The sequence below is a fragment of the Rana temporaria genome, chromosome 5, assembly GCF_905171775.1.
Source record: "Rana temporaria chromosome 5, aRanTem1.1, whole genome shotgun sequence".
Lineage (NCBI taxonomy): Eukaryota > Metazoa > Chordata > Amphibia > Anura > Ranidae > Rana > Rana temporaria.
Window position 1 is genome coordinate 333,221,152 of NC_053493.1, and position 26,281 is coordinate 333,247,432.

A 26,281-nucleotide genomic window follows, 5' to 3' on the forward strand; every position below is an offset into this window, starting at 1 on the left:
GCGTAACTAAAAGGCAAGCTTCATCCACCTCCTGGCTTGTATACAATTTGAATACATTTTTAGGCATTTTGCCAAGGCACCCCTGAAGAAACCTCAAGTTGAAAAAGGATGCTCTAGCGAAGGCTAAATTCTTGTAAACCCGTGTACATGCTGCTAAACCTGCTATAACCATTTCCTCTTTGGAAGATGTAACCCCCTTCATGACCAGGCCAATTTTTGCAATACGGCACTGCATTATTTTAACTGAAAATTGCGCGGTCATGCAATGATGTACCCAAATAAAATGCATTTCATTTCTATCCCCCAAAATAGAGCTTCCTTGTGGTGGTATTTGATCACCTCTGCAGATTTTTATTTTTTGCACTATAAAACAAAAATACTACAATTAAAAAAAAAAAAAAACAACAAAACACAATATTTTTTACTTTCTGCTATAAAAACAAAATGTCTTTATAAATTTCGGTCAATACGTATCCTGCTACATATTTTCATATTTATTTTCAATAAGCCGATATGGTTTGGATTGCGCAAAAGTTAGTTTCCAAACTAACATCCAAAACTAGACACTAATTTTATTTATTTATTTTTACTAGTAATGACGGTGATCAGCGACTTATAGCGGGACTGCGATATTGCAGACATTCTGTCACTGACGCTTTTTGGGGACCAGTGACACCAATGCAGTGATAAAAATATGCACTGTCACTGTACTAATGACACTGGCTGGGAAGGTGTTAACATCAGGGGCGATCAAAAAGTTAACTGTATGCCTAGCCAGTGTTTTACTAAACAGTGGGAGATGTTTTTACTAGGGAAAGACACAAGATCTATGCCTTCCTTTCTGTCAGAACGGCGATCTGCCTTGTTTACATAGGCAGACTACCATTCTGTCTCTCTGTTGAATGAGCGACAGGTGCTGGTGGACATTGAGTCCATGGTACCTGCTGCTGGGCTCCCGCTGTTTGTGATCACAGCAGGAGCAAGCCGCCATTGGTAGCAAGCATGCACACCCCCTACCCTAAAGGGCCAGATTACGTGATCCGGCACAAATGTGCCACCCTGTAGCAGTGAAACTGCTATAGGACCGACTTTAAGCGGTTAAAGCAAGAACATAAACACATGAAGCACAAAGTTGCTTAGGCTCTCTAGATGCAGGAGATGTCATCTGGGAAGTAGAAAAAGTAGTATACCAGTCACCTGTATCTACATTGATCTTGCTGAAGATACCCTTGAAATATCAATCCACAGTGTACCTTTTAAAAAAGTGTTAATTTTATAAAATCAGTAGACCAACTTCTGATAGCTGTTGGTTGCAGAGATCTTGCCACTTGAGAGCCCAAAGGCCACCTTCCTGCTGTAGTCGGTGTTAGGTGTAAGCCCATGCCTCACATGCCAAGCTCCTAGGTGTAGTCCTGCACTCTGAACTCTCCTTTAAGCCCCAATGCCCAATCACTGTCCAAATCTTCCCGCCTCAACCTCTGCAACATTTCCAAAATACTCCCCTTTCCAACCAATGACACAACAAAGCTCTTAAGTCACTCCCTGGTCGTCTCTCGCCTCGACAACTGCAACTCCCACATCATTGGCTTACCTCTAAATAGTTTATCTCCCCATCATGAATGCTGCTGCCAGACTCATCCACCTTAGTATTTTAGTAGCTCAGTATCTGCTACTCCTCTCTCTCAATCCCTCCACTGGCTTCCGCTCACCCAAAAAATGTCATTAAAATACTTACAACTGCTTACAAAGCCATCCACAACTCTGCCCCCAACTACACCACTAACCTAGTCTTAAAATACCAACCAAATCCTTCTCTTCGTTCCTCTCAAGACCTCCTGCTCTCTAGTCATCTCCTCCCATGCTCGCCTCCAGGACTTTTACAGAGCCTCTCTAATCCTATGGAACTCCTTATCCCAATCTGTCTGATTCTCTCCTACTCTATTAGCTTTTAGACGATCCCTGAAAACCCTCCTCTTCAGAGAAACCCATCCTACCCATACCTAACAACTGCATTTTAAATTTCCTCTATCAGCTCATCCCACACAGTTATTACTTTTTGGTTGACTTGACCCTCCCTTCTAGATTGTAAGCTACAATGAGCAGGACCCTCCGATTTCTCCTGTATTGAATTGTATAGTAACTGTACTGTCTGCCCTTGTGCTGTAAAGCTCTGCGCAAACTGTTGGCACTATATAAATCTTGTATTATAATAAATAGTAATAGTAGAAGGCAAGGTTAGCATCGAGGCTCCTGCTGCAGGTGGAGCTCTGAGCCCCCCTTACTGTACAGTATGTTTGGGTGCAATTCGGCGCTGTCGCAAAGGAGACTCAAGACCAGAAGCAGTTGGGTAATGTGGGCCCTTACTTTCCAATTAACCCTTTAATTATGCTGCACAGATAACTTATTGTAATTGTGCTGTACATACAATAACTGCAAGACAGTAATACAAGAGACACCTGGTGCTTTATAGAATGTTTATTTTATACCAGCAGTGTATGGAACATAAAAATAAGCAACATTTATAAGAATTTCAGGTCTATTCTCTAGTGTTACATTAAGCCAAGATATTGACTGCTTAGTACATGAGACTTGCAGTTAACATTATGTCCAGTTAGTGATTTGGGTAACGCAGTAATGAAACGTTATGTAAGGTGCTGACTGATCCCTTCTTCTCGTATTGGGAACATGCTACAATCCTTGTACAGTGCATACAACGCTCTATTATTCCGTCTCTCAATAGCAGCAAGCCGATTCTGCCATTTGGAATAGCAGCAAATCTTGGAAGTGGAGAGGAACTTAAAATATATAAATAAAAAAACAAACAAAACCCCAAACACTACAGTACAGTATTCTATTTACTAATCTGTAAATAAACTGCCAAGCGCACCTCTATGCTACACACAATACATTCTCTAAAATTACAAGCAAAGATCTTTCCTTCAAGACAAAACAAAAAAATAAATATTAAGTGCAAATACCTAAAAAAAAAATAAAAAAAAATAGGCAAAAAAGAAGCAACTGTTGTCACCATTTTTTTTTTTGACGTGCAAAGCTTAGAAAGACCAAATGCATGAAATATCTATATATAGCTCGGCAGAACTGGATTGACACTGCGCATTCCAATCTGAAGTTCGAACCAAGACACCAGTGTTGTCAGTGTTGTCACTGGTGTGTGGGTAAAAGTTGATGCAGCATTACAGTTTAGAAAAGACGCTGCTGACTGCATCTATACAGTTATACAATTCATAACAAAATGCAATATGTGCAATATGTCTTAATAAAAAAGGTAAAAAAAAAAAAAAAACAGTCATGACTTTACGTCTGCTGCATTTACCACTAAGCCAAAAATACAAGTTGCTTTCACATAAAAATCATTAGTAATTTTTATGCGTATCTCAAGGAATTTGACTATTTTCCCAAATGCTTGCAACGACAAGCAGAGGTGCATTTACCGACTAAGGTAATATTCTAAAGTAATGCCATCTGTGGTGCTGGGATCCCTCGAGGAGTGCAGTTGTAAGGAGTTCTCCATTCTTTGTAATGAGTTATCCATTTTTACATAAGCTATACAGTTTCATCTTTATTTCCCACAGTATATAAGAGACACGGTCACTTACCCATTAAGGGGCCTCCTGATAGTAGCCAACCCCCCTTCCTCCCTGCCAGAAAATTACTCTCGGGAGTCCACCTTCAGTAACTCTGGTGTCAGGCCCCGTACACACGTCCGAGAAACTCAACGGGCAAAACACATCGTTTTGCTCGTCGAGTTCCTTGTGAAGCCGCACGAGGATCTCGGCGAGCCAAAGTTTCCCATTGACCAACGAGGAAATAGAGAACATGTTCTCTATTTGGCTCGACGAGTTCCTCGGCGGGTTTCTCGGCGAAAAGTGTACACACGACCGGGTTTCTCGGCTGAATACGGCTCCGATCGAGTTTCTTGCTGAATTCTGCCGAGAAACCCGGTCGTGTGTACGGGGCCTCAGAGTTAATCCGGGACAGAACATCATTAACCCCTACCCCACAAGTGACTATGTTCCAGCATGGTGACTGGCCGTAAGGACCCAAGCACTGTTACATTGTGAAGGTCACGTGATTCCCTATAGCTTTACACCATTATAGCAATCAGGAGGGGCCATCACTAAATGGGTAGGTAGCCGTATCTTTAATCCATTACTGTAAGAAATAAAGTTTCATTGATGTAAAAAATAGATTATTTAGATCTAGCTACATTTTGGAACCCCCATCCTCTCCTCATCCCCTGCCCCCGCCCTTACCATTTACATCTTCCCTGTCATACCATTTTCTTGAGCCACCATGGGTAAATCCTTTATTCAAAGAAATGCTGCTGTTCAGCATGTTCAGTTCAAGATGGATTAATGAAACCTTCCTTATAAGGATCAAGTAAGTGACATGTAGCCACATAGCTTGAAAGGCAAATGGGCAGGGAGGCTGGAGTAGTGTACTGTCTCGCCGGGGCCGACAGGTTGTGAGAAGCCCCCAAGTGAAAGAACATGCCAACCCAACAGGAGTTAGTGTCTACATTTTAACTAGAAGTGCCACTCTGCTCTGCTAACCAACAGTGTTCCCCAAAGCAACGAATCAACTGGGCAGCTTAGAGTTTCTAAAGCTTTTTTATAAACGTGTCATACTTGCCTACTCTGTGCAGGACCAATATTCCTCTTCTGGGGTCCCCCAGCCATAGCTCCCGTATCCTCCTCTTCAGTAAGTACTTCCTGTGGAGGCACTAATGTGGGCTCAATCTCGAGCCACACTGCCTGCATTCATACACACAAACAGTGCAGTTCCATACCCCCCCCCCCCGCACCCTCGTCACACGATTTGATTGACTGCAGCAAGAACCAATGGCTTCTGCTGTTGCCGCTCTATCCTGTGGGGAAAGAGAAGGCTCCGGCATCTCTGGCACAGCGCTGGATCCAAACCGGGCAAAAGATAAGGGAGAGCTGGGGGATCCCAATAGAAGATTTTTTACCTTAATTCAGAGAAAGCATTAAGATAAAAACCCTTTACCTGTAGTACCACTTTAAGACTATCTGCCACAGTAGAAGAACTTGCGTGGCAGTAGGAAACCTGTGATTCTTATTTAAAACCTGTTGATAAATAGCGATGAGCTCAGTCGTATTTAGATCCTAGTCTAAACCCACACCAGGAAGCTGTCAGCCAGGACATTCCTAATACAAGTGGTGTAAATATAAACAGCTGTGGGTTGTGGAATGCCTCGGACTTATATGAATGGCCCAGTACTGTGCCCGCTTTCTGACAGGTTCACTTACATGGATTCAGACTAAGATCCAAACATGCCTGAGCTCATCCCTGTTGATAACCAAGGTTGACCTTGTACAGCAATGACTGATACACAAATAAAATGTCAATGCATATCAAAAATGTTGTGTAAAACACAAAAATGATCTAAAAAAAGAAGGCAAATAGGGGGTGTTGCCAACAGCAGCAATGCAAATTGCAGCTGTTTTCCTATAAGTAGGTAAAGAAAAAGTACCATTGGCATTTAATTGGTTGCCATAGGCAACATCCGTGTTTTTGGTTTAATCTTTTTTTTCCCCCCCATTTATTGCAGTGCAACTTGTATTTTTGGATTCTGCGGTATTTAAATAGTAATAAATGATGCATATGTCAGTGTTCTGTTTAAATGGGAACGCCCATATGCTACAACAGCAGGAAATCTATTTGGCCTCTATAAAATCTACAAAACGCATTTAAAAAACACAGACATCTACTTATAAGTCTAAAATAAATTAAAAGATCCCCAGGAACAAAGTCACCTTGTTCCTGCTCCCTGTACATTACATTCACACAGTACAATTCTCAGCTTGAGAATGAAAATACTGATAAATTCTAACTAGGAAAAACAAAAATCTTATTTCTGCATTTGCTTCTCTATGCATGAAGTACCTTTTGTATATAAATATATAACACTGTAGCTCATTCATGTGTTACATTGCAGGATACCAAATCCTAGTAGTGCAACTTCCTGTTCAGTCAAACATCTACAGTATAAACACATTTTTTTTTTCTTTTTTGGAAACTACGAACACCAACGCCTTCTGCACACGGCTATTCTGAAAATCCAGAAGTAGCTTTCTTTACAGTAATGCAGCAACTATGTTCTACAGGGGATTTAAAAATAAAAAATGTGCTAAATCTGAATACTACCCTCTATGCTTCACTTCTTTTTTTTTTTACTTTTCATTACATTAATAAAAATATTCTTATAATAGTTTAAACCATAAAAATACTACAGGCTATATTTAACCGATAGCTCCACTCAAACACATTAGGCAACGTTGGGGTTGATGGACCAAAACATGAATGTTACTTCTTGAACTTTCATTTGGATGGGGTAAAGGTGGGAGTAGAGATAACAGACTTTTACATCTTATAGTAACCATATTCCCCAATTCATACAAAACCATTGAATAGCAATGGATATAAAAATATAAAAATGTGTATAACCAGGTGTTAAGCAGAACCCTTTGCAGTAAGCTCCTACTATGCTACTGGCTACTTTATTTTATAACAAAAGTACATTTGCCTTGAAACCTATTTCAACAACGCTTACATCTTATTTAACAGTATAAGGTCAACTACTATACAGAAAAAAAAAAAAAAGAAGAAGTTGAGGCCTTCAAAGTCATTCCCTTGTATAAACTAGATGCTTTATCATTCCACATGCAAGACTCCCTGGCTGGGAGTAAAGGTTGCTTTAGTCTCATGAAAGCTAAAAGAAGCGCATTCTGTGCCGTGGTTAGATTGCCAAGTATTTGCTAGATTCATGCATAATGTAGGGCTGTAAAACAAAGCATTACTGTCAACAGGTCTAAAGAGTCTTATCTTAGTGCATGTAAGAGAGGTCACTGGATTGACCAGGTGAAAAAGATCCCACATTCATAATATCAGAGGCCTTGGTAAAGAGCTGCTGGATGACTTGTAGCCATCGAGATATCGTCTTGCCTGCTCGGTCATAATCAACTGGTCTTCAGTCTTTCCAAACACAACGGCTTCCCATTCATCAAATGACTGCAGAGAAAATGAATACAACGACATTAGTGCAAATACCAGAACTATTAGTAAAAGGTGTATAGGAAATTAAGGAAGATATTCAGCCAGAGGAGAGTTATGCATACAAGGGAAGATGAAAATATCTCCAGGCCAATTTTCCTAGTTTTTCTAAACATGCCGCATTAAAAAGATTCCCGACTCAATACTGTGTACCAACACTAGACACACAACACAATCCAATGTTATTTTAGTAAAGCAGCAACCTTCACTGAGGGTGGAAATAGTTTTTAGGGTTCTCATGCCTCCAACAGTACTGAACGTGTTCATGAATTAAAAAACAAAAAAACAAAAAAACAACAAAAAAAACATAGCCCATATCACTTGTTTAAAGCAGAGTTCCACCCAAAAGTGGAACTTCCACTTTAAGCACTCCTCACCCCTTACATGCCACCTTTAGCATGCAATTTTTTTTGGGGGGGGGAGGGAATGGGGGCTTCAGTAGGAGTGGAACTTCCTGTCCCACTACCTCCTTCCGCCCAGGGACTGCCTTGGCGACTTCTCCTCTCACCTTAGGTGGCCCCTCCCTCTAGGCGATCTCCTGGGACACGCAACAAGTCCCAGGAGATTGCCTATCCACTCAGTGCGTGCACGGCCGTGAAGCCGAAAGCCGCCATGGCCGGGTGCCCACAGAGTGAATGGAGGCGCCGGGGGAGAGAGGAGCGGAGCTCCGGGGGGGGTCGCATCGCTGGACTGTGGAGCAGGTAAGTGTCTGCTGACTTTTAATAAACCTAAAAAGACTGAAACGCCCCTTCAAGGTCATGGCCTGCAATCTATGCAGCTGTGGTTACTTTCTATAGAAAATGCACTTTCAAAAGCGGAGTTCCACAAATTGAACTTTGGCTTTTCTGGTTCCGTCTAATACAGGTATTTGCTTCCACTTCCAGCGATATACCATGTCCGGCCCCTTTTCCGCCCCCCCGCTGTCTTATGGGAAACACACAGGTCACAGAAGACGGCAGAGACCAATGAGGACGAGCAGCGGGACTTGCGCATGCACAGTAGGGAACCAGGCTTTGAAGCCGCAAGGCTTCACATCCTAATTATCTTACTGAAGATGGCGGCGCCTCCACCCAGGAGCCGAGTCGGCATCAGGTGAGGACATTGCGGACGCCCTGGACAGGTAAGTGTCTGTATTTCAAGTCAGCAGCTGCAGCATTTGTAGATGGAATGCAGCATATTGGGGCAGAACTCCACTTTAAAATCTTACACACCTTTGTATTTATGCTGGAATATACAGCTGATTAAATGTTCAGTTGGGCTTTAATGAAAATAATATCAGGCATACCATTTAAGATAAAAGACATTAAAAACGTTTTCTGAAAATACCTGTGGAGACTTTTCCAGCTTGATGCTTCTACATTCGGGGCTTGTCTTTTTTCTGGGCCCTGGACTTGTTCTGTGCTTTTTAGTTCTAGAATTGCAGTTCCAGTCTCCCTGTGTAGAAATGGGTGTCATCATTGATGAAGTAGTAGTAGGCCTCTTTTCAGTCAGTCCACGATTTAAATTCTTTAAAGCAAAATGCAGAATTGGAGAATTTTAAATCAGTGTTGTTAGTATATTCATCAAACATGCTTTAAACAGAGGCACTACTTGTAAAGTTGGAGCTGTAGTAGGAAGCAAGAGCTGCATAAGCCAATGCCTCCTCTGTAGTGCTGGCTCCTGTGCCATGCGGAGTGATACCAACACATCTCTTAACCTGGCTAGCGGTCTCCAGAGTGGTGCCAGCTGCAGGAAAGAAGATCTTCAAATCGGTGTCAAGCAATAGACTGGCCATAATAGAATAGGGTTGCTTTCACACTGATGTGCTGTGGTTTACCCACACTGTGGGTGTAGTGCAGTGTACCTGCAGCTTTCCTGTGGGTTTGATGCACTTAGTTCGCCATAGATTTCAATTATATCCTGCTTTTTCTAAAAGGGCAACAAAACTCCAAAATGCAAGAGTTTTGGTGTGCTTTTAACAGATCACATTCTCACCACGCAATTTAAACCTCCGATTGCCGTGCAATGCACACGATAGTACAGCAATTAGTTGTGAGAAGGTGACACTGTGCATGGTGATCTTTGACTTCACCCATGTTCTTCAGGTACATGATCTCCACCGCTTTAAGGTTGCCTACCCCTGCCTTAGAGGTTATAAAACACTTCACACCTGCTCATTTGTGTCAAGCAATCCGAAAAAGAAAACCATAAAATAAGAGGGGAGGGAACTGTGTTCCTCAGTGGATTTGAAGTATATTTTTACTTGTGCATTGAGGGCTACAAATTGATAACAAGCAACCTAGGGATGTCCAAAAACAGTCAAAACAGAAGGGGCGGGCACACCAACAAAAAAAACAGGAAAACCAGCCCATAAAGAAAAAAACATAAAAAAAGGGAAACCAATGGCATACTTGGTTATCTGCAGAACATTCTGACCCTTCAGGGTCATGTACTGAAGGCTGGATAACCAAAAAAAAAAAAGAGAAGCACTTACTGCCCTAGTAGAGTGAGCTTTAACAGGAAAACTCATAGACCTGTACAAGAACCTGTCAAATATTAAAATAAAAAAAGTGTCCGCAAGCCAGAAAAATGCTTTTAGGACCTTCAGGAACAAAACAGGGAATCCATCCGCCTAAAAGAAGCAGTAGCAAAAAAGTAATGGGGTGTACCAGAGGCAGACACAAGGAAGGAAACACAATATACTCATTAATGTGAAAAGCAAAGATCACTTTGGGTAAAAAGGAGGTCGACGAAAAAAAAAAAAAAAAAAAAAAAAGAATTGCGATGCAATTGTCATTTTCACAGTAAACAATGCATTTTTATAGCATTTTTTGCTGTGAAAATGACAATTGTCCCAAAAATGTGTCATAATTGTCCGATGTGTCCGCCATAATGTCGCTGTCACGAAAAAAAACGCTGATCGCCGCCAAAAAAAAAAAGTAAAAAAAAAAAAATATTAATAAAAATGCAATAAAACTATCCCCTATTTTGTAAACACTATAAATGTTGCGCGAACCATTCGATAAACGCTTATTGCGATATTTTTTAACCACAAATAGGTAGAAGAATATGTATTGGCCTAAACTGAGAAAAAAACGTTTTTTTATATATTTTTGGGGATATTTATTATAGCAAAAAGGAAAAAATATTGATTTTTTTTCAAAATTGTCGCTCTATTTTTGTTTCTAGCGCAAAAAATTTAAACCGCAGAAGTGATCAAATACCACCAAAAGAAAGCTCTATTTGTGGGAAAATAAGGACGCCAATTTTGTTTGGGAGCCACGTCGCACGTCCGCGCAATTGTCAGTTAAATCGACGCAGTGCCGAATCGCAAAAACTGGCCAGGTCCTTTACCTGCATTTTGGTCCGGGTCTTAAGTGGTTAATATAAAATTATACCACTCCACCCACAAGCAGACAGTCATGCAATGGCAGCAAAACATTTGTATTAGGTCACAGATATACTTGCTTCAGACGCTTTGTACAAACAGTTATTATAAACACCACTAAATCCTACACATAAAAATATACCTTTGTATTAGAAACTCCAACTTCTGATAAGCGCTCAACACCCTCTTTCTCCCAATCGAGAATTAATGACTTTCTGACTTTTTTAAAGGCAGAAATATGCTGGAAAAAGCAAAAGTAATATTGTTGTTAATATGGGACATTTAATATTCAATGCTGGCAAAATGAACAGCCTACCAGCTTCTTATGTCTCTTGGACCTCAAAGTTGAGGTCCCTGCAGTTGTCTTTACAGTACTGATTACTTTACTGTTACAGTAAAGAAACTGCAGGAAAAAGAGCAAGCCCCCTCTGGCAGCTGACTAAGTAAAACCCCATGGTGGGGGGAGGGCAGAACTAAGGACTGCAGCTGGAGTCAGAGATATAAGAAGGTAGTTTTTGGCCAACCAGCATCCACCACCTACATTAAAAAAAATAATCAGTTTATGACGCTCTTATGCAGGCCCGTCGCTACAAGGCAGGCAAACCAAGCAATTGCTTGGGGCCCCAAGCAGGGCCCTTGCCGTGCTTCCTATATGCTGCAGCCGCCTGAGCGCTCTATAGAGAGCCTGCAGCACTGCTGCCTTGAGTCGTCACTTCCCCTTCTCTGTAGCATGGCCAAGCTCCTCTTCCTTCCTCCTATCAGTCCGGACTCCGACCGGGTACCACGCGGTACAGGAGATTCAGTTTCCTGTTCCCGGCCGGACTGACAGGAAGTGCACACCGAGTGCTCACTTCCTTTCAGTCCGGCTGGGAACAGGAAACTGAATGTCCTGCTGCGTGGTACGGACCCGGTAGGGAGGGGGGGCCAGGAGGGGCGTAAAAAGAACATAGGGAGGGAGGGGGCCCGGGAGGGAGTAAAAAGAACATGGGGGGGTTTTGCCTTCGTGTGTGCAAGTGGGGGGGGTTGGGGTGCCTCTATGTCCATTTTACTTGGGGCCCCCAAATTCCTTCAAACGGCCCTGCTCTTATGGCCTAGTTAAAAAAAAAAAAAAAAAAAAAAAGGGGGTTCTATTTTACCCCTCTTTCCACTTTACAATGGAGGTCATCTTCATCTTTAATGAAGAAATCTGTTCCAGTCTCTTGCTTGAGGACCTCTCGAATATCTTCTTCGAGATAGGCAAAAGGCTGTGACTGAAATGTACAAAAACACAGATTTAATTATGCAAAATAATTTATAATGGCATATTTAAACACTGAACATACAGTATTAAAGGATCACAACAAAACAACAAAGCAGATCCAGCTAGACTGGTTGGACTGATGACCAAAATTTGAAGTTTGCCAAAGAATTTGTAAAATCAGATCAAGACATGGTTAAGTATATGTCTAGGCATTTGCCCCTAAACCTAACTCTCACCCTCAAGAGCATGGTGCTGCATCATTTTATTTACCTTATATCCTGTAGAGCACGTGTCAAACACAAGCCTGTGGGCCATTTTATGTGGCCCTCGCACCCCCCCACCTAACCTCACCCTTTCTCAGCGGTTGTCACCAGAGTGCCGGACAGAACTCCACCAGATGCTGCCCGTCTCTGTGCAGCCACAGAACACCCTCATCTCCACCTCCCTTGGCCTCAGCATTCAGCAGACTCCGGCAGCTGACTCCAGCCCTCCTCTGGTCCTAATGTAAATCGTACTGACTGCTAATGGTGGGGGCTCTTGACAGCCGATGTAAAGGGGTGCTCTAGACATCTAATCCTATAAACCGGCTCTGAGAGCAACTATAATGTTAATGTGGCCCATGAGGAAATTGAGGTTTTCACCCCTGCTGTAAAGAGAAACAGCTTTACAATTACGTGTGTGTATATGTATATATATATATACACACACACACACACACACACACACACACACACACACACACACACACACACACAGTTGTATTCAAAATTATTCAACCCCCACTGAAATTGATTGTTTTGCCCAGTTTGACAATGATTTTGATCATCCTGTCATCCTGCTTACAATTAAATCAAAGAGGCACGTGTAGGTCAGACAAATATAACATAACATTTATAATGAAATAACCACAAATGTCTTTTCTGTGCTCACATCATTATCAGTTTTATTCAACCCCCAAGTGACATTCAATCTTAGTACTTAGTACAACATCCTTTTACAGTTATAACAGCTTTTAAACTTGAAGCATAGCTTGACACAAGTGTCTTGCAGCGATCTACGGGTATCTTCGCCCATTCGTCATGGGCAAAAGCCTCCAGTTCAGTCACATTCTTAGGCTTGCGCACTGCAACTGCTTTCTTTAAGTCCCACCAGAGGTTCTCAATCGGATGTAAGTCTGGTGACTGCGATGGCCACTCCAAAATGTTCCAGCCTTTAATCTGCAACCATGCTCTAGTGGACTTGGAGGTATGCTTGGGATCATTGTCCTGTTGAAAGGTCCAATGTCTTCCAAGCCCCAGGTTTGTGACGGACTGCATCACATTGTTATCCACTATCTCCTGGTACTGAAGAGAATTCATGGTACCTTGCACACGCTGAAGCTTCCCTGTACCTGCAGAAGCAAAACAGCCCCAAAGCATGATTGACCCCCCGCCATGCTTCACAGTAGGCAAGGTGTTCTTTTCATCATAGGCCTTGTTCTTCCTCCTCCAAACATAGCGTTGATCCATGGGCCCAAACACTTCTAATTTTGTTTCATCAGTCCACAGAACACAATCCCAAAACTTCTGTGGTTTGTCCACATGATTTTTGCATACTGCAGTCGACTCTTACTCTTTGGAGACAGCAAGGGGGTGCGCCTGGGAGTTCTGGCATGGAGGCCTTCATTATGCAGTGTGTGCGCCGTATTGTCTGAGCAGAAACTTCAGTACCCACATCTGATAAATCTTTTGTCAGTTCCTCAGCAGTCACAAGGGGACTTTTCTCCACTCTACGCCAGGGCTGTGGAGTCGGTAGATAAATGTTCCGACTCCTCAGTTTTATGTACTTCCGACCCCGACTCCGACTCCCCGACTCTGACTCCTCTGTATTAATATGCAAATGTATTTTATACATTCCTTGAGGGAAAGAAACGCAACCTACCACAGGACTACTGGCTGGGAAGCCAACAGTCTACTGTATTGCACAGTTTAAGCAAAAGACAAACACAATGAAAACAATCAAGTGACTGGATAGTAGCAGCAGGCATAAACATCAGGAACAGGATCTTTACCAGTTCAAAAATAAAAACCACATTATTTGGTTGTTTTAGAACAAAAACAAAGCTTATCTATAATGAACCAAAAACAAAATCTGCAAAACCTAGAAATGGTTTATATTAATCTTGAAATGTAGTTCTAGGCTTAGCAAATGCAAATCAATTCAATGTAGAGTTCTAATGAAGAGAATTGTCTCTGCCAGATCCTCTTTCATAGAAGCTCTTAAGTCAGACTTTATTATTTTTAGGGCTGAAAATAATCTTTCGACACTGACTTGGGTGGGTGGCATTGCAGTAACTATTCTGGCCACATCACTAACGATCTCTGGATAAACAAGGATGGCTTCTTCAACAGTAAGTTTTGATGAGCGATCATACTTTTCAACTTCTTTTAGTGCTTTATAAAACTCCTGTTGGAATTTTTTTATTTGGACACTTACTGGTTCTCTAACATGCGTTCCCTGTAAAAGCAGAACACAACACTATGGAAAGTAGAAGTATTGCAGCTCCTAATTGTGCGTTGCATGCCATATAGTGAAGCACATGAAAAGCATGCTTCTTCACGGTCACTTAACGTGTTCGTTTTGCGGTTACGTGAGGCACTGCATGCATTGGTCTTTATTCTTACAGTAGAGAAGTCATTAATTATAACTTTTTGTGAATTGGGACATTTAAACTTGCTTTTTTTTATTCCAATCTAAATTTAGTAGGAGTCGGAGTCGGTGCATTGTTTGCCGACTCCGACCCAAAATTTCCCCCCGACTCCGACTCCACAGCCCTGCTCTACGCTTCAGGTAGCGCTCAGCAGTCGAAGTCAGCATCTTCTTTCGGCCACGACCAGGTAGCGTTTCAACAGTGCCCTTTGGCTTGAATTTGCGAATGATACTTCCTATGGTGTCTCTTGGTATGTTTAACATCTTTGCAATCTTCTTATAGCCATTGCCCTTCCTGTGAAGAGTAATAACCTCTTCTCTTGTCTTCCCGGACCATTCTCTTGACTTCACCATGTTTGTAACCACACCAGTAAATGTCTAGAAGGAGCTGAGTATCACAGTCATTTTAAAGCTGCCTGATTGGTGCTTATTAGGCTTTATTGCTGCTCCTTGACATCCACAGGTGTTTTCAATATCTGATTGAAAACACTTCAATGAACCTCTGTTCTTCAGAGTGGTAGTCTTTAAGGGGTTGAATAATTGTGTAAATGAAGAATTCACAAAATAAACATTTACTACTGTATTACAAAACCAATTGATGTCATTTTAGTTGCATATGGTCAGGGCCGTCTTTACCGCAGGGCAAATGGGGCAGGTGCCCTGGGCCCTGTCACTGTTGGGGGCCCAAAGCAACCCCCTTTTTTTTAATTTATTTTTAAATAAAAAAATATATATATTTTTATTAAAGGGACAATTTTTTAATATATTTTTATTTTATTTTTTATTAAAGGGACAATTTTTTTTTTAGAGGTCTGGGGGTCCCCAGGGGCCCATAGTTCCCCAGGGCCCCGGATGACAACCCCCCTTTTTTTTTTTTATAAAAAACATTTTTTTTATATATTTTATTTATTTATTTATTTATATATATTTTTTTTTATTAAAGGGCTCAGAGGTCCCCATGTGGCAAACACCCTTTATCTTTTTTATAAATGTTTATTTTTTTATTTTTGTTTATATATTTTTTTTATTTTTTTTTTATTTAAGAGCCCAGAGGTCCCCAGGGCCCTGGATGGCAACCCCCCCCTTTTTTTTTTTATAAATGTTTCTTTATATATATTTTTTATTAAAGGGCCCAGAGGTCCCGGATGGCAACCCCCTTTTTTTGTAATTTATTTTTATTAAAAAAAAAAATATTAAAGGGCCCAGAGGTCCCCAGATGGCAACCCCCTTTTTAAAATATATTTTTTATACATATTTTTAATTTCTTTTTATTAAAGGGCCCAGAGGTCCCCAGGGCCCCGGATGGCTACACCCCTTTTTTATATATATTTTTCTTTATTTCTTTCTTTTTTTGTAAAGGGCCCCCCGCTTCTAAATTTGCGGCAGCCCCCCCCCTGCTTCTCAATTTCAGGCAGCAGCACCCCCCATCCCGGTTCTCTGCTCCAGGGGGCCCATGCCTGAAGCTGTGTAAGTGGCCCCATAATTCCTGATGGCGGCCCTGCCTCCCGTTAAGCCCCTGTGCTGCCCACAAATCAGGCTGAAAATCATCAGCGGTGCGCAGCCAGTGACAGTACTGCTTCCCTTCCCAGTGTTTTAAAATGTACAGCACCCCTGGCTTCCCTTTAGACGTTCACTTCTCCCTTCCTGCCACTGGGTGCTGCTTGCATATAAAAGTGAATTAGAATGTGATTTTATAACATCCCCAGTTTGCTCTTCCCGAGGCTGACTTCTTCATGTCCTGCTCCTCAAGGTATGTCACTGTTTGCTAATCTATATTGTAAATAGAAGTTTTCTGTAGAGTGTGCCCAAAGTCTTTATAATATTTGATGATTCACCGCAGGTCTGGTCAGTGTTTTAAAAAGTTCCTCTATTTTACACATGGCATGGGGTCACAGCACTGTCTGTCCATTCTGCTTTAGCACCATGGGACCCCATGCCATGCCATGTGTAAAATAGAGAAACTCTTTAAATCACAGACCAGACCTGCAGTCCAGGCTGAGTAAAGCCTCAGAGCACATGACATTACTGTCTGTATTTAACTGCTTGATGGGCTTATTTTGGGCCTGGCTGGTTCACATGTATGTGTTTTGGCGGCCCACATTTGCGCAGGCACATCAGCCTATTCATTTGAATGGGCCGCCATGCCTGCGTTTCCTGCAAAGAAAAGCGCATGCCTCATGTAATAGGCTGCGCACACCGCACGCCTATGCCCATCAAGCACTGAAATACAGCACTGTCTGTCCATTCTGCTGTCTGCTGTGACTTATCTGCAGTTCCCGCACTGTCAAACTTGCTGCATTTTTAGACGTTTAGGTCACGCTTTTAAAAACACAGCGCGTTTGTGTGTGCAAGAACTGCAGGTAAGTAGCATGGTGCAAAAGCAGAATGGATTTCAAGGCAACTGTATTTTTAAAATGCTGAATGCACCTTTTTTTCTGCAGGAAACAAAGGCATGGCAGCTCATTCAAATCAATGGGCTGCTGTACCTGCACAAATGAGGACCGCCAAAACACATACATGTGAACCAGCCAGGCCCAAAATAAGCTGGAGGGGGGCCCAAAAAAAATGTTTGCCCTGGGCCCAAACCATATTAAAGACGGCCCTGCATATGGTTCTTTAAGAAGTCCTTGTAGGATTTCATTCTGAATACAATTACAAATGTACACTAAATTCCTTAAAACCCTTTACAGCATTGGGGGGTTGAATAATTTTGAACACAACTATATATATATATATATATATATATATATATATATATATATATATTATATATATATATATATATATATATATATATATAGCGTTGATATAGACCAACGCAAACTTTTCTAGAAGTAAAAAAATAAATAAAAAAACACTTTTCATGATTATTTTTTTTAATCAATATTTTTATTCCTTCAGATTATTGGTCCATTGCATAAGAAAGAATACAATACACAATTGTACCAAAAAAGAAACACATACCGTAACTTTTATAGGACCATACTTTTTCTCCTGGGCAGCGAGAGCATTTTTAAAGGGTGTTGGTGTTCTGGGGGTTGTACTCAGAGACCTCCGTATAGTTGGGGTTCGAAATCTGTAATCAATATATAAAAAATGCCAATACAATATGGAACTTCTCAGTGCGATTGGTGTCAAGACAGATTACTACATATACAAGCTGCATGAAAAGGCATAGCATAGGATCATCAGTACAGGAGTATTAGGCTTCTTTTATTTGGGAAAGTGGGAGTTAATGAACTAAACAATAAGTACAGCAATGCACCACATCCTGGCCATTCTCTTAGGCCTCATTCACACTTGGCGGACTCCGTCGCTACGGAGTCCGCCTGCTCCTGTCGGCTCAGCGGGAGATCAGTCCGCAGATGACGGATGACAAGCTCCTCTCTGCTCACTGAGCGGGGAGGGGCTTGTCGGGCACCACTGTGTCCTATGGAGCGATCTGATGAAAACGGACAGCATGTCCGTTTATCAGATCTTATCCGATCCGCATGGACGGATGGGGACATGGCCCCCATACGTCTGTTTTTAGCGGGTTGAATTGGGTCGGATGTCAGCGGACATGTCTCCGCTGACATCCGACGCTCCATAGCGATGCATGGAGCGGCCGTTCAGGACCCGAACGACCCTAAGTGTGAATGAGGCCTTAGAGTGCACATCAAACCAGTTACAGTATTCTTAGCCACACTGCAGTTAATGTTTATATGCACTGATTATAGCGGACTTTGCTGATTGAGTTTATTCCAGTCTGGTGGTACAAAACTATATTCCAGGTTACTTTGGCATAGAGATTATACAGTCTAACACAGCCCTCAAAATTTCCACTCGCCTACTAGCATTTGGCGAGTGGATTTAGGCTGGGGGCGAGTGATGACAGGGCTGCATGACCAATCTCCCTCCAATCTGTGCCTACACTTAGAGTCCCGATGAGATTGGCGGCCGAAGAGGAAAGGTGCATTCTCTGGAAAAGTAGTCTGTTGAGCCGCGCACAGGCAGAGCAGTACACAGGTGCTCTCCTTACAATTCTCATTAAGCCATGGGACCTAACAGTATGACCTCTCTGAGCCTGCCCCCCTCCCCCGGGCCCCGACCAATGTAGCTGGAGAGCAGTAATGAGTGAGGTGGAGGATTGCAAAAAAAGAGATTTTTAATACAGCTTACCTGTAAAATCTTTTTCTTGGAGTACATCACGGGACACAGAGCGGCATTCATTACTATATGGGTTATATGGAGTACCTTCAGGTGTAGACACTGGCAATCTCAAACAGGAAATGCCCCTCCCTATATAACCCCCTCCCATAGGAGGAGTACCTCAGTTTTGTAGCAAGCAGTATGCCTCCCAAAATGGTCCTCAAAAAAGAGGGGTGGGAGCTCTGTGTCCCGTGATGTACTCCAAGAAAAAGATTTTACAGGTAAGCTGTATTAAAAATCTCTTTTTCTTTATCGTACATCACGGGACACAGAGCGGCATTCATTACTATATGGGATGTCCCAAAGCAATGCTTACAATGAGGGGAGGGAGAACATCTCCAAGACAAAAGGATTTAATTTAGAGATATACTCAAATCATAATAAATCCAACTTAGTTGAGAAAAATAATTTTTAAATTTTAAATTTAACTCAAAAAAGAGGAGCCCCCGGAATCCGAGGGTCTCAAACTGCAGCCTGCAGCACTGCCTGCCCGAAGGCAGTATCAGTATTCCTTCTTACGTCCAACTTGTAGAATTTTGTAAACGTGTGGACAGAAGACCAGGTTGCCGCCTTGCAAACTTGAGCCATAGAGATCTGGTGGTGTGCTGCCCAGGAGGCGCCCATGGCTCTAGTAGAATGAGCCTTTAATGATACTGGAGGAGGCAACCCTTTCAAGCCGTAGGCCTGAGTGATTAATTGCTTAATCCACCTAGAAATGGTGGACTTTGCAGCTGCCTGCCCCTTCTTGGGCCCATCCGGTAGAATGAACAGCACATCTGTTTTCCGGATCTTCTTTGTAGCTTTAAGATAGGCCTTCATGGCCCTGACGATATCCAAGGTATGCAGCAACCCTTCCTTTCTGGAAGTAGGTTTAGGGAAGAAGGATGGTAATACCAAATCCTGGTTCAAATGAAAACTGGATATGACCTTCGGTAGGAAGGAAGGATGAGGGCGGAGAACGACCCTGTCCTTATGAAAAACAAGATATGGTTCCTTACAGGATAAGGCCGCCAGCTCCGAAACTCTTCTTGCGGAAACTATGGCAACCAAAAATACTAACTTCCTTGTCAGTAGAACCAAAGGAATATCAGCCAACGGCTCAAACGGTTGTTTCTGTAAACTTGACAGAACAAGATTTAAATCCCACGGACAAAGCGGGGATTTAACTGGAGGTCTAATACGTAAGACCCCTTGAAGGAAGGTCTTAACCAGCGAGTGGGTGGCCAGCGGCCGCTGAAACCACACTGACAGAGCAGAAATCTGTCCTTTGATTGTGCTTAATGCCAATCCTTTATCCACTCCTAGCTGGAGAAGAAACAGCCTATTCCTAGGCTTGAAAACAGTCTTTCTGAAGACTGCAATATTCTTTCTGGCCACTGTGTGTCCTCGGCGCCCCGTGCTTGCCGTTCTGGTCTTTCCTCCTCAGTTCCAAAGTATTGAATGAGCTATATGGAACAAACAAGGAAGGGCCGCCCCTTCCTTAAGCCACTGACCCGCCCTTCCCCCCCAGCAATCTCAAACAGGAAATGCCCCTCCCGACAGGGGGGGGGTGGGGTTGGGAGGAAGGGACCTCTCTGCTCCAGCAAACTGCAGCCATGAGGAGGTCAGCGTTTTGCCTGCTTTGCAGGCCGTGAGGAGGAAGACTGAATGGAGCATCGCCTGGAGGCTTGCAGGTAAGCACAGCTCTCTGACACACACATATATTTTTATATAACACAGGCCCCACTCAATGCTTTTCCAACACTACAAGGGAGGTCACATCTTATGGGGAATAATACATATAGAGCCATCCTATCTTTATGATATGTGACTAGTTTGCCAGATGCAGTGCATAACTTTAGGCATGTCCCCTGTGACCCCCCAGAAAAAACCTGCTAAGAACCAAGTTCCGCAAGTTTTCCCCTCACTTACCTGCTCCATGCCGCAGGACTTTGCCAAGCAAGAGGCCCAATCTTCCCCCATCTCGGTGGGGATGTCTAGACCTTCAGGCCCTGGGTTCCTATGAAGGATCCACTGTCCTGGGCCCATATAGCACTCTGGCAACAGAAACATTAGGCACCCAAAGGTTTCTAAGTTCTGGGCCCAGGGTCCAGCTCTCTAAAAAGAAAAGCATTATGGGCTATACCCCAAGGGTTTGGGGTCCGGTTACTGACCACTTTAGCGCTGAGGCTTTTTTGGACAGAACCGGTTAGCTCACCTAATCCCAAGGATGTGGAGGCAAGCTAAACCATGACTAACACCTAAGACACTGGCGGAAAAACTGGTACTCCTCCTATGGGAGGGGGTTATATAGGGAGGGGCATTTCCTGTTTGAGATTGCCAGTGTCTACACCTGAAGGTACTCCATATAACCCATATAGTAATGAATGCCGCTCTGTGTCCCGTGATGTACGATAAAGAAATTACCACTCCGGTGCAGCGCTCACTGAAAGTTGCCCTGACATGAGAGCGGCAGCCTTCTAGTTTGTGCAGTTTTCTTCTCCTTTTGCTCTATGTAAGTTTAGCCTGAGCACTGTGAACAGACTGGTCTCAATGTGTGCTGTGCGCTGTCAGTGTGCGCTGTGCTATGGTGTCAATGGCTGTGCAGTTGTGTGGATCTCAGCGCTGGATTGTACTCCCTCCCGCTGTGCTGCAGCTCCTCTCCTCTCTGCCAGCCTGAATAAAAGGGGGAAGTGGGGACATGCAAGCGTGGAGCCGCACACACAGGCTCCTGATGATGAGATGAATGGGAGAGAGAGAGAGAGAGAGAGAGAGAGAGAGAGAGAGAGAGAGAGAGAGAGAGAGAGAGAGAGAGGATGGATGGGAGTTGCAGAGGAGACAGCAAGAGAATGGGGAAGAGACCCAGTTCTAGTGCCCTGTCCCTCTGGTCTGCCCCCAGTGCCCTTTCCCTCTGGTCTGCCCCCAGTGCCCTTTCCCTCTGGTCTGCCCCCAGTGCCTTGTCCCTCTGGTCTGTCCCCAGTGCCCTGTCCCTCTGGTCTGCCCACAGTGCCCTGTCCCATTTTGTTAAAGTTGTTGTTGGTAATATTTAATTTTGTAACTTGATTCTGCATAAAACATTGTCATTCCATGAGATAATCTACGAGGGCGTGTTTACGGGTGCAATTAGGCGCAGGGCAGTGTATGAATTAGGTGGGGCAACTGGTGGCGAGTAACTCTTGAGGCCTGGCTAGTAGCTCAGGACTTGAAATTTTGAGCCCTGGTCTAACAGACTGTCTGAATTTACTGTATGCTACTCTAACCCATGCCAATAGATTGAGCTCATTTTCCACTAAACAATTTTGTGTCTATTTCCTGGTACCATATTACAGCCAAGTTAAAGGTATCTTTACTCATGCGCTTATAAGTAGTACTTGCAGTAACTTCAACCGGGTGTGTCAGAGTGGCTGAGGTTGTTTTTGGAGTTGAGGTGCAGAAGAGAAGTTACCAAGCGGCTCTCTGGGGGGGGGGGGGGGGGTCATTCATAAAATGCAGTCTGCGTTGTGGTTCCTGAAGTTTATTTTAGAGTTTTCTCTGTTACAACACTGCAGGCAACACTTCGGGATAGGAAAAGGAGCGAGCGTGGTCATATAACTTTGGCAGGTCTTGTGGCTGGGTTCTCCTCTCAGAACTGCAGGCAAATTTGTAAAGCACGTGACTATGCTTTCCAAAGTGTCAAAATAACTTTATATTTGAAAAGCAGCTGTATGACCAGGGTAAAGTTATACAGCTGCTTTAATAATTGGCACCAAAGCTTTTATCTTTCCAAATTCTAACAATCGTTCAGCTCTACCAAATATGTCTAAATGCATATTTTTTTGCTGCGTAAATTGCATGAACATGCAGTAAGCAGTCCTTTAACAGAACTTCAGGACCCAAATTACCTTGAATTACTATCTTTGTTACAGAAAAATCTGTGGTTTTCAGCACCGAGGTCCAAGTGCATTTAGATCTCTGCACAGGAAAGGGCGATAATGGTGCCAGGAGTTTCAGGTTCCCAAAATGTATGTGCTGATTTTTAGGGGCAAAGGATAAGATTTAGAAAGCAATCTGAAAGGATAAGTTCACGTTTGGAACATGCAACACATCTTTAGGGTGTAATGCGCAACATGCTCCTGAACCTTGCTAGGGATCACTGGGTTACCCTAATGTCAGCAAATAATGGGTCTATGAACAATAGGGCTTCCCAATAATAGCTTGAACCTATTATGCTTTCTGCGTCACTCTGGAAACCAATTAAAGGCTGTGAAGATGAAGAACGCGATTACCTACCCAAGATTTTCTTTGTCCTCCACAGAGGTCATCTGTTTCCTCAGAGGAGTTGTTAGATACTTCTGGCCACAAATTGGAGTGGAAGTAAAAACAGGATGTTCAAGATTAACTGGCTCCTGTATGTTGCCCATGCTGGCATTGAAGAACTACAAATAAATAAATTTCAGTCATGTTTGGGATATTTCTCATTTATGCACAAAATCATTTCAATACAAAAAAAAAAAAAAAAAAAAAAAACAGGATTAACTACTGACAATACTATGATATGTTCATGTTGTTATAAAACCCAATATAAAAGTTCTAAATCATTCACATCAACCCCGTCTCATTGGAACTCAGTCTGATTTCTTTACCACAGACACATGCAATGGCATAACTAGCAGACCAGGGGAATACAATGGGCCCTTTAAAACAGAACTTAAGTTTTACTATTGGCTACTGTGAGATGGCAGGCTTTTTATTGCAGGTGAAAAAAAAATACACTTACCACCATGCTCACAGCGATCCCCACAATGTAAACTGAACTTTGCATGTGCATTTCAGCATACATTAGATGGCCCGATGCCTGTGTGCCGGAATGACTAGCTCTGCGCAAGAGTGACGTCAAAACCCCCCCCCCCCCCCCTGAACCAATGAAACTGGAATAAAACAGAGGAGAAGATGCCGGCGCGGGACCATTGGAAAGGTGAGTATTAATACCTTTAGTTCCACTTTAGCATTGGGAAATAAAACTAAATAAATCACTGTAGCTACTGCTGTAGGGCATAACAGCTCACCCAGGTATCGAGACGTTGTTCAACGTCTTGCTAGAAACTATAGAAGAATCCCAGTCACACTCCATACAATGATTGGAACTTTTAGCTCTTAGGTACAAGGGTGATAGAAAACGGATAGATCTTTGTTTGCAATGTCTCAGACAACATGGAAAATGAATGTACACACCAGTATAAACCAATGCACTCCAGTACTTTATTGTCGCAAAAGACTCTGTACACTAGGGTTGTCCCGATACCGAGCATTTGAGCGAGTACTTGTACTCGCGCAAATGCTGCCGATGCCTGACCCGATACTTCTCTATTGAAAGAGAGCGGGGCGGAGAGGGGACGGAGAGCGAGGCGAAAAGGGGCGGAGAGTGGGTTGGGGGCAGAGAGCAGAGAAGTCCTCAGGTGGGTAATAAGCGGCTGTAATAAGTTCTTACTGTCCTCTCTCATGTCGCGGTGTTCCCGGTGGCCCCTCCCCTCCTCTCGTGTTATGCTTGTGACATCATCTGAGATGGACGAGAGGAGAGGAGGGGCCGTCGGGGAATAGCGGATTATGATAGAGGATAGTAAGGACTTATTACAGATGTGAGCCCTGACGTGCCCAGTTCCCCCGATGTGCCCTGCCATGCCTAGCACCCCGATGTGCCTAGTACCCTGTGCCCTGCTGTGCCCAGTACTCTGATGTGCCCAGTACCCTGTACCCTGCTGTGCCCAGTACCCTGATGTGCAAGATACCCTGTGCCCAAGACCTTGATGTGCCCTGTGACCTGCCGTGCCCTGTGCTCAGTACCCTGATGTGCACAATACCCTGTGCCCAAGTACCCAGTACCCCGCTGTGCCCTGATGTACCCAGTACCCCCCCGCTGTGCCCTGATGTGACATGCACGATTTCACGGCAGACTTCCTTCCTCACTGGAATTTTGCTCCCTCTCTAATGTTTTCGCTATCTGACTGTAAAAAGGGGCATTCTTCCCACTGACCACCAATGTAAGAGACATTCTTAAATTTGAAAACTGTCACATGACATTAAAAAAAAAAAAAAGTATCGGTAATCGGTATTGGCGAGTACATGAAAAAACCCTACTGTACACCATGACAAACAAAAGTTGTGGTTTGTGGATTCCATTTTCTCTTTAATTTGGGGACTAGAAAACAAAAACTATAGTCACAGCACATGGTTGACCTTCTCTAGCAGTTAAAGAGGAACTAAAATCTGTATCTGAGCACCACAAACTGAAAATGCCAATTCTATTCTATAAACCCACCCACCCATCCACCTAATATTCTGTTCTTTATTTGAAATCACTTTCAAATAGACTCCCCATAGCATTTCCAGCCATGGCCATCTTGGGTAAGGGCAGAAAATCCATCTGCCCTCAGATTATGCATGCAGGCAGGAGGGTGTGCTTAGAAAAAAAATGTCCACGAAGACTCCGGTGATGTATGACATCACCTTGGCCTAGACTAGAAACCAACTAAAGAAATGTAAAAAAAAAAATATAATAAAAAATATATATATACACCTTTCTATCTATTCACTAATGCTAGCAGCATAAGGATTAAACATACTTATTGATTGAGAGTTTAGTTCTGCTTTAAGTTTGTATGATAGAATAAACTCTCTTCTTGCTTCTACAGTTTAAGAGCCTTTTTCACTACTAAAATTCCTAAATTTAGGTAAAAAAAAAAAAAAACAGTAACAATTTTTATAAACAGTCAGCATCTAAATGGTAAAGCTGGACCAGGAGAAGCCACAATCTGATGAACAAGCTAAAAACCATTTGAAGCATTCAACAGCAATGAGAGTACCAACCTGTGATGGGGAAAACGGGATGGATTTTACTGGAGTGTTTTTCAGCATGGTATTGGTATTGTTGGCATCATAAACATTATTCCCTTTGGTAGCAAGCGGTAGCCTCTGTTGACCTTTATTCAAAATTGACGTTGATGCGTTATATTTTGGTGAAACCAAAGTAGTTGATAACACTTTACTGTCCTCGCCAACAGTCACCACATCGATAAGTTCAGAGCTACTATCCTGCGAGGACTCTTGAATAATTTTTACTGGCGCAAGTTTGACAGAAGCAACGTCAATGGATGCATCAATGTTCCCAATTAGAGTCCATGGACTAGGATCCTATTTGGATGAAAAAACTTTTGTAAAACTAAAAGAACAGAAATGCAAGTGGTGGTGAGCGACATCGAAATCTTATTTTACCACCAGATGTTGAATTGACATGGGTTGTTATACATGGCTTTTGAGATGCCACTCTGTGCTACTCTGATATTTGTTACCCATTTTCCCCCCTTCCCTTTTTCTATTCTATGTACCCCTTTATGTTGTGACTTTTCAAAAACTTCAATATACATGAATAAAAACATTTCAACCTAAATTTTATAAAGAACAAAATCATAAAAAGGTCTCAACCTTTCAAGTGCCGTGACCCCTTGATAAAATTTCCCAAGTTGTGGGGACCCCTAACAGTAAAATGATTTCCATAGCGTTGGTTGTCAGCACCCAAAGCAAGACAAGTAATTTGCGCCCCTAACCCACGGACATTTAGCGCTCCCTGAGTCCCTTCCACTCGTACAGTATTAAAACTCTTTATGGTACATTTTAGGATGTACCATTCTTTCTCTTTGTTCTCCTTTCTTTCCCTTTCATCTCTCTCTCTATCCTAATTTTTTTGC

At 42.8% G+C, this 26,281-nt stretch overlaps 1 protein-coding gene across 7 annotated transcripts in view; it reads right to left on the reverse strand.

The window, feature by feature from the left end:
- Positions 1-6,206: 6,206 nt before the first annotated feature.
- Positions 6,207-26,281, reverse strand: part of MYBL1 (MYB proto-oncogene like 1) — a 79,365-nt gene continuing 59,290 nt past the window's right edge. For 6 of the 7 annotated variants that reach the window (XM_040354343.1, XM_040354344.1, XM_040354342.1 and 3 more), the window contains 7 exons: positions 25,404-25,727; positions 22,830-22,975; positions 17,355-17,466; positions 11,599-11,712; positions 10,605-10,703; positions 8,422-8,601; positions 6,207-7,053 (listed from right to left, as the gene is read on the reverse strand). In XM_040354343.1, coding sequence (XP_040210277.1) covers positions 6,922-7,053; positions 8,422-8,601; positions 10,605-10,703; positions 11,599-11,712; positions 17,355-17,466; positions 22,830-22,975; positions 25,404-25,727 — 1,107 coding nt within the window. In that variant the 3' untranslated portion in view covers positions 6,207-6,921. The remainder of the gene's footprint in view (positions 7,054-8,421; positions 8,602-10,604; positions 10,704-11,598; positions 11,713-17,354; positions 17,467-22,829; positions 22,976-25,403; positions 25,728-26,281) is intronic. The other variant, XM_040354346.1, reaches the window with a different exon arrangement.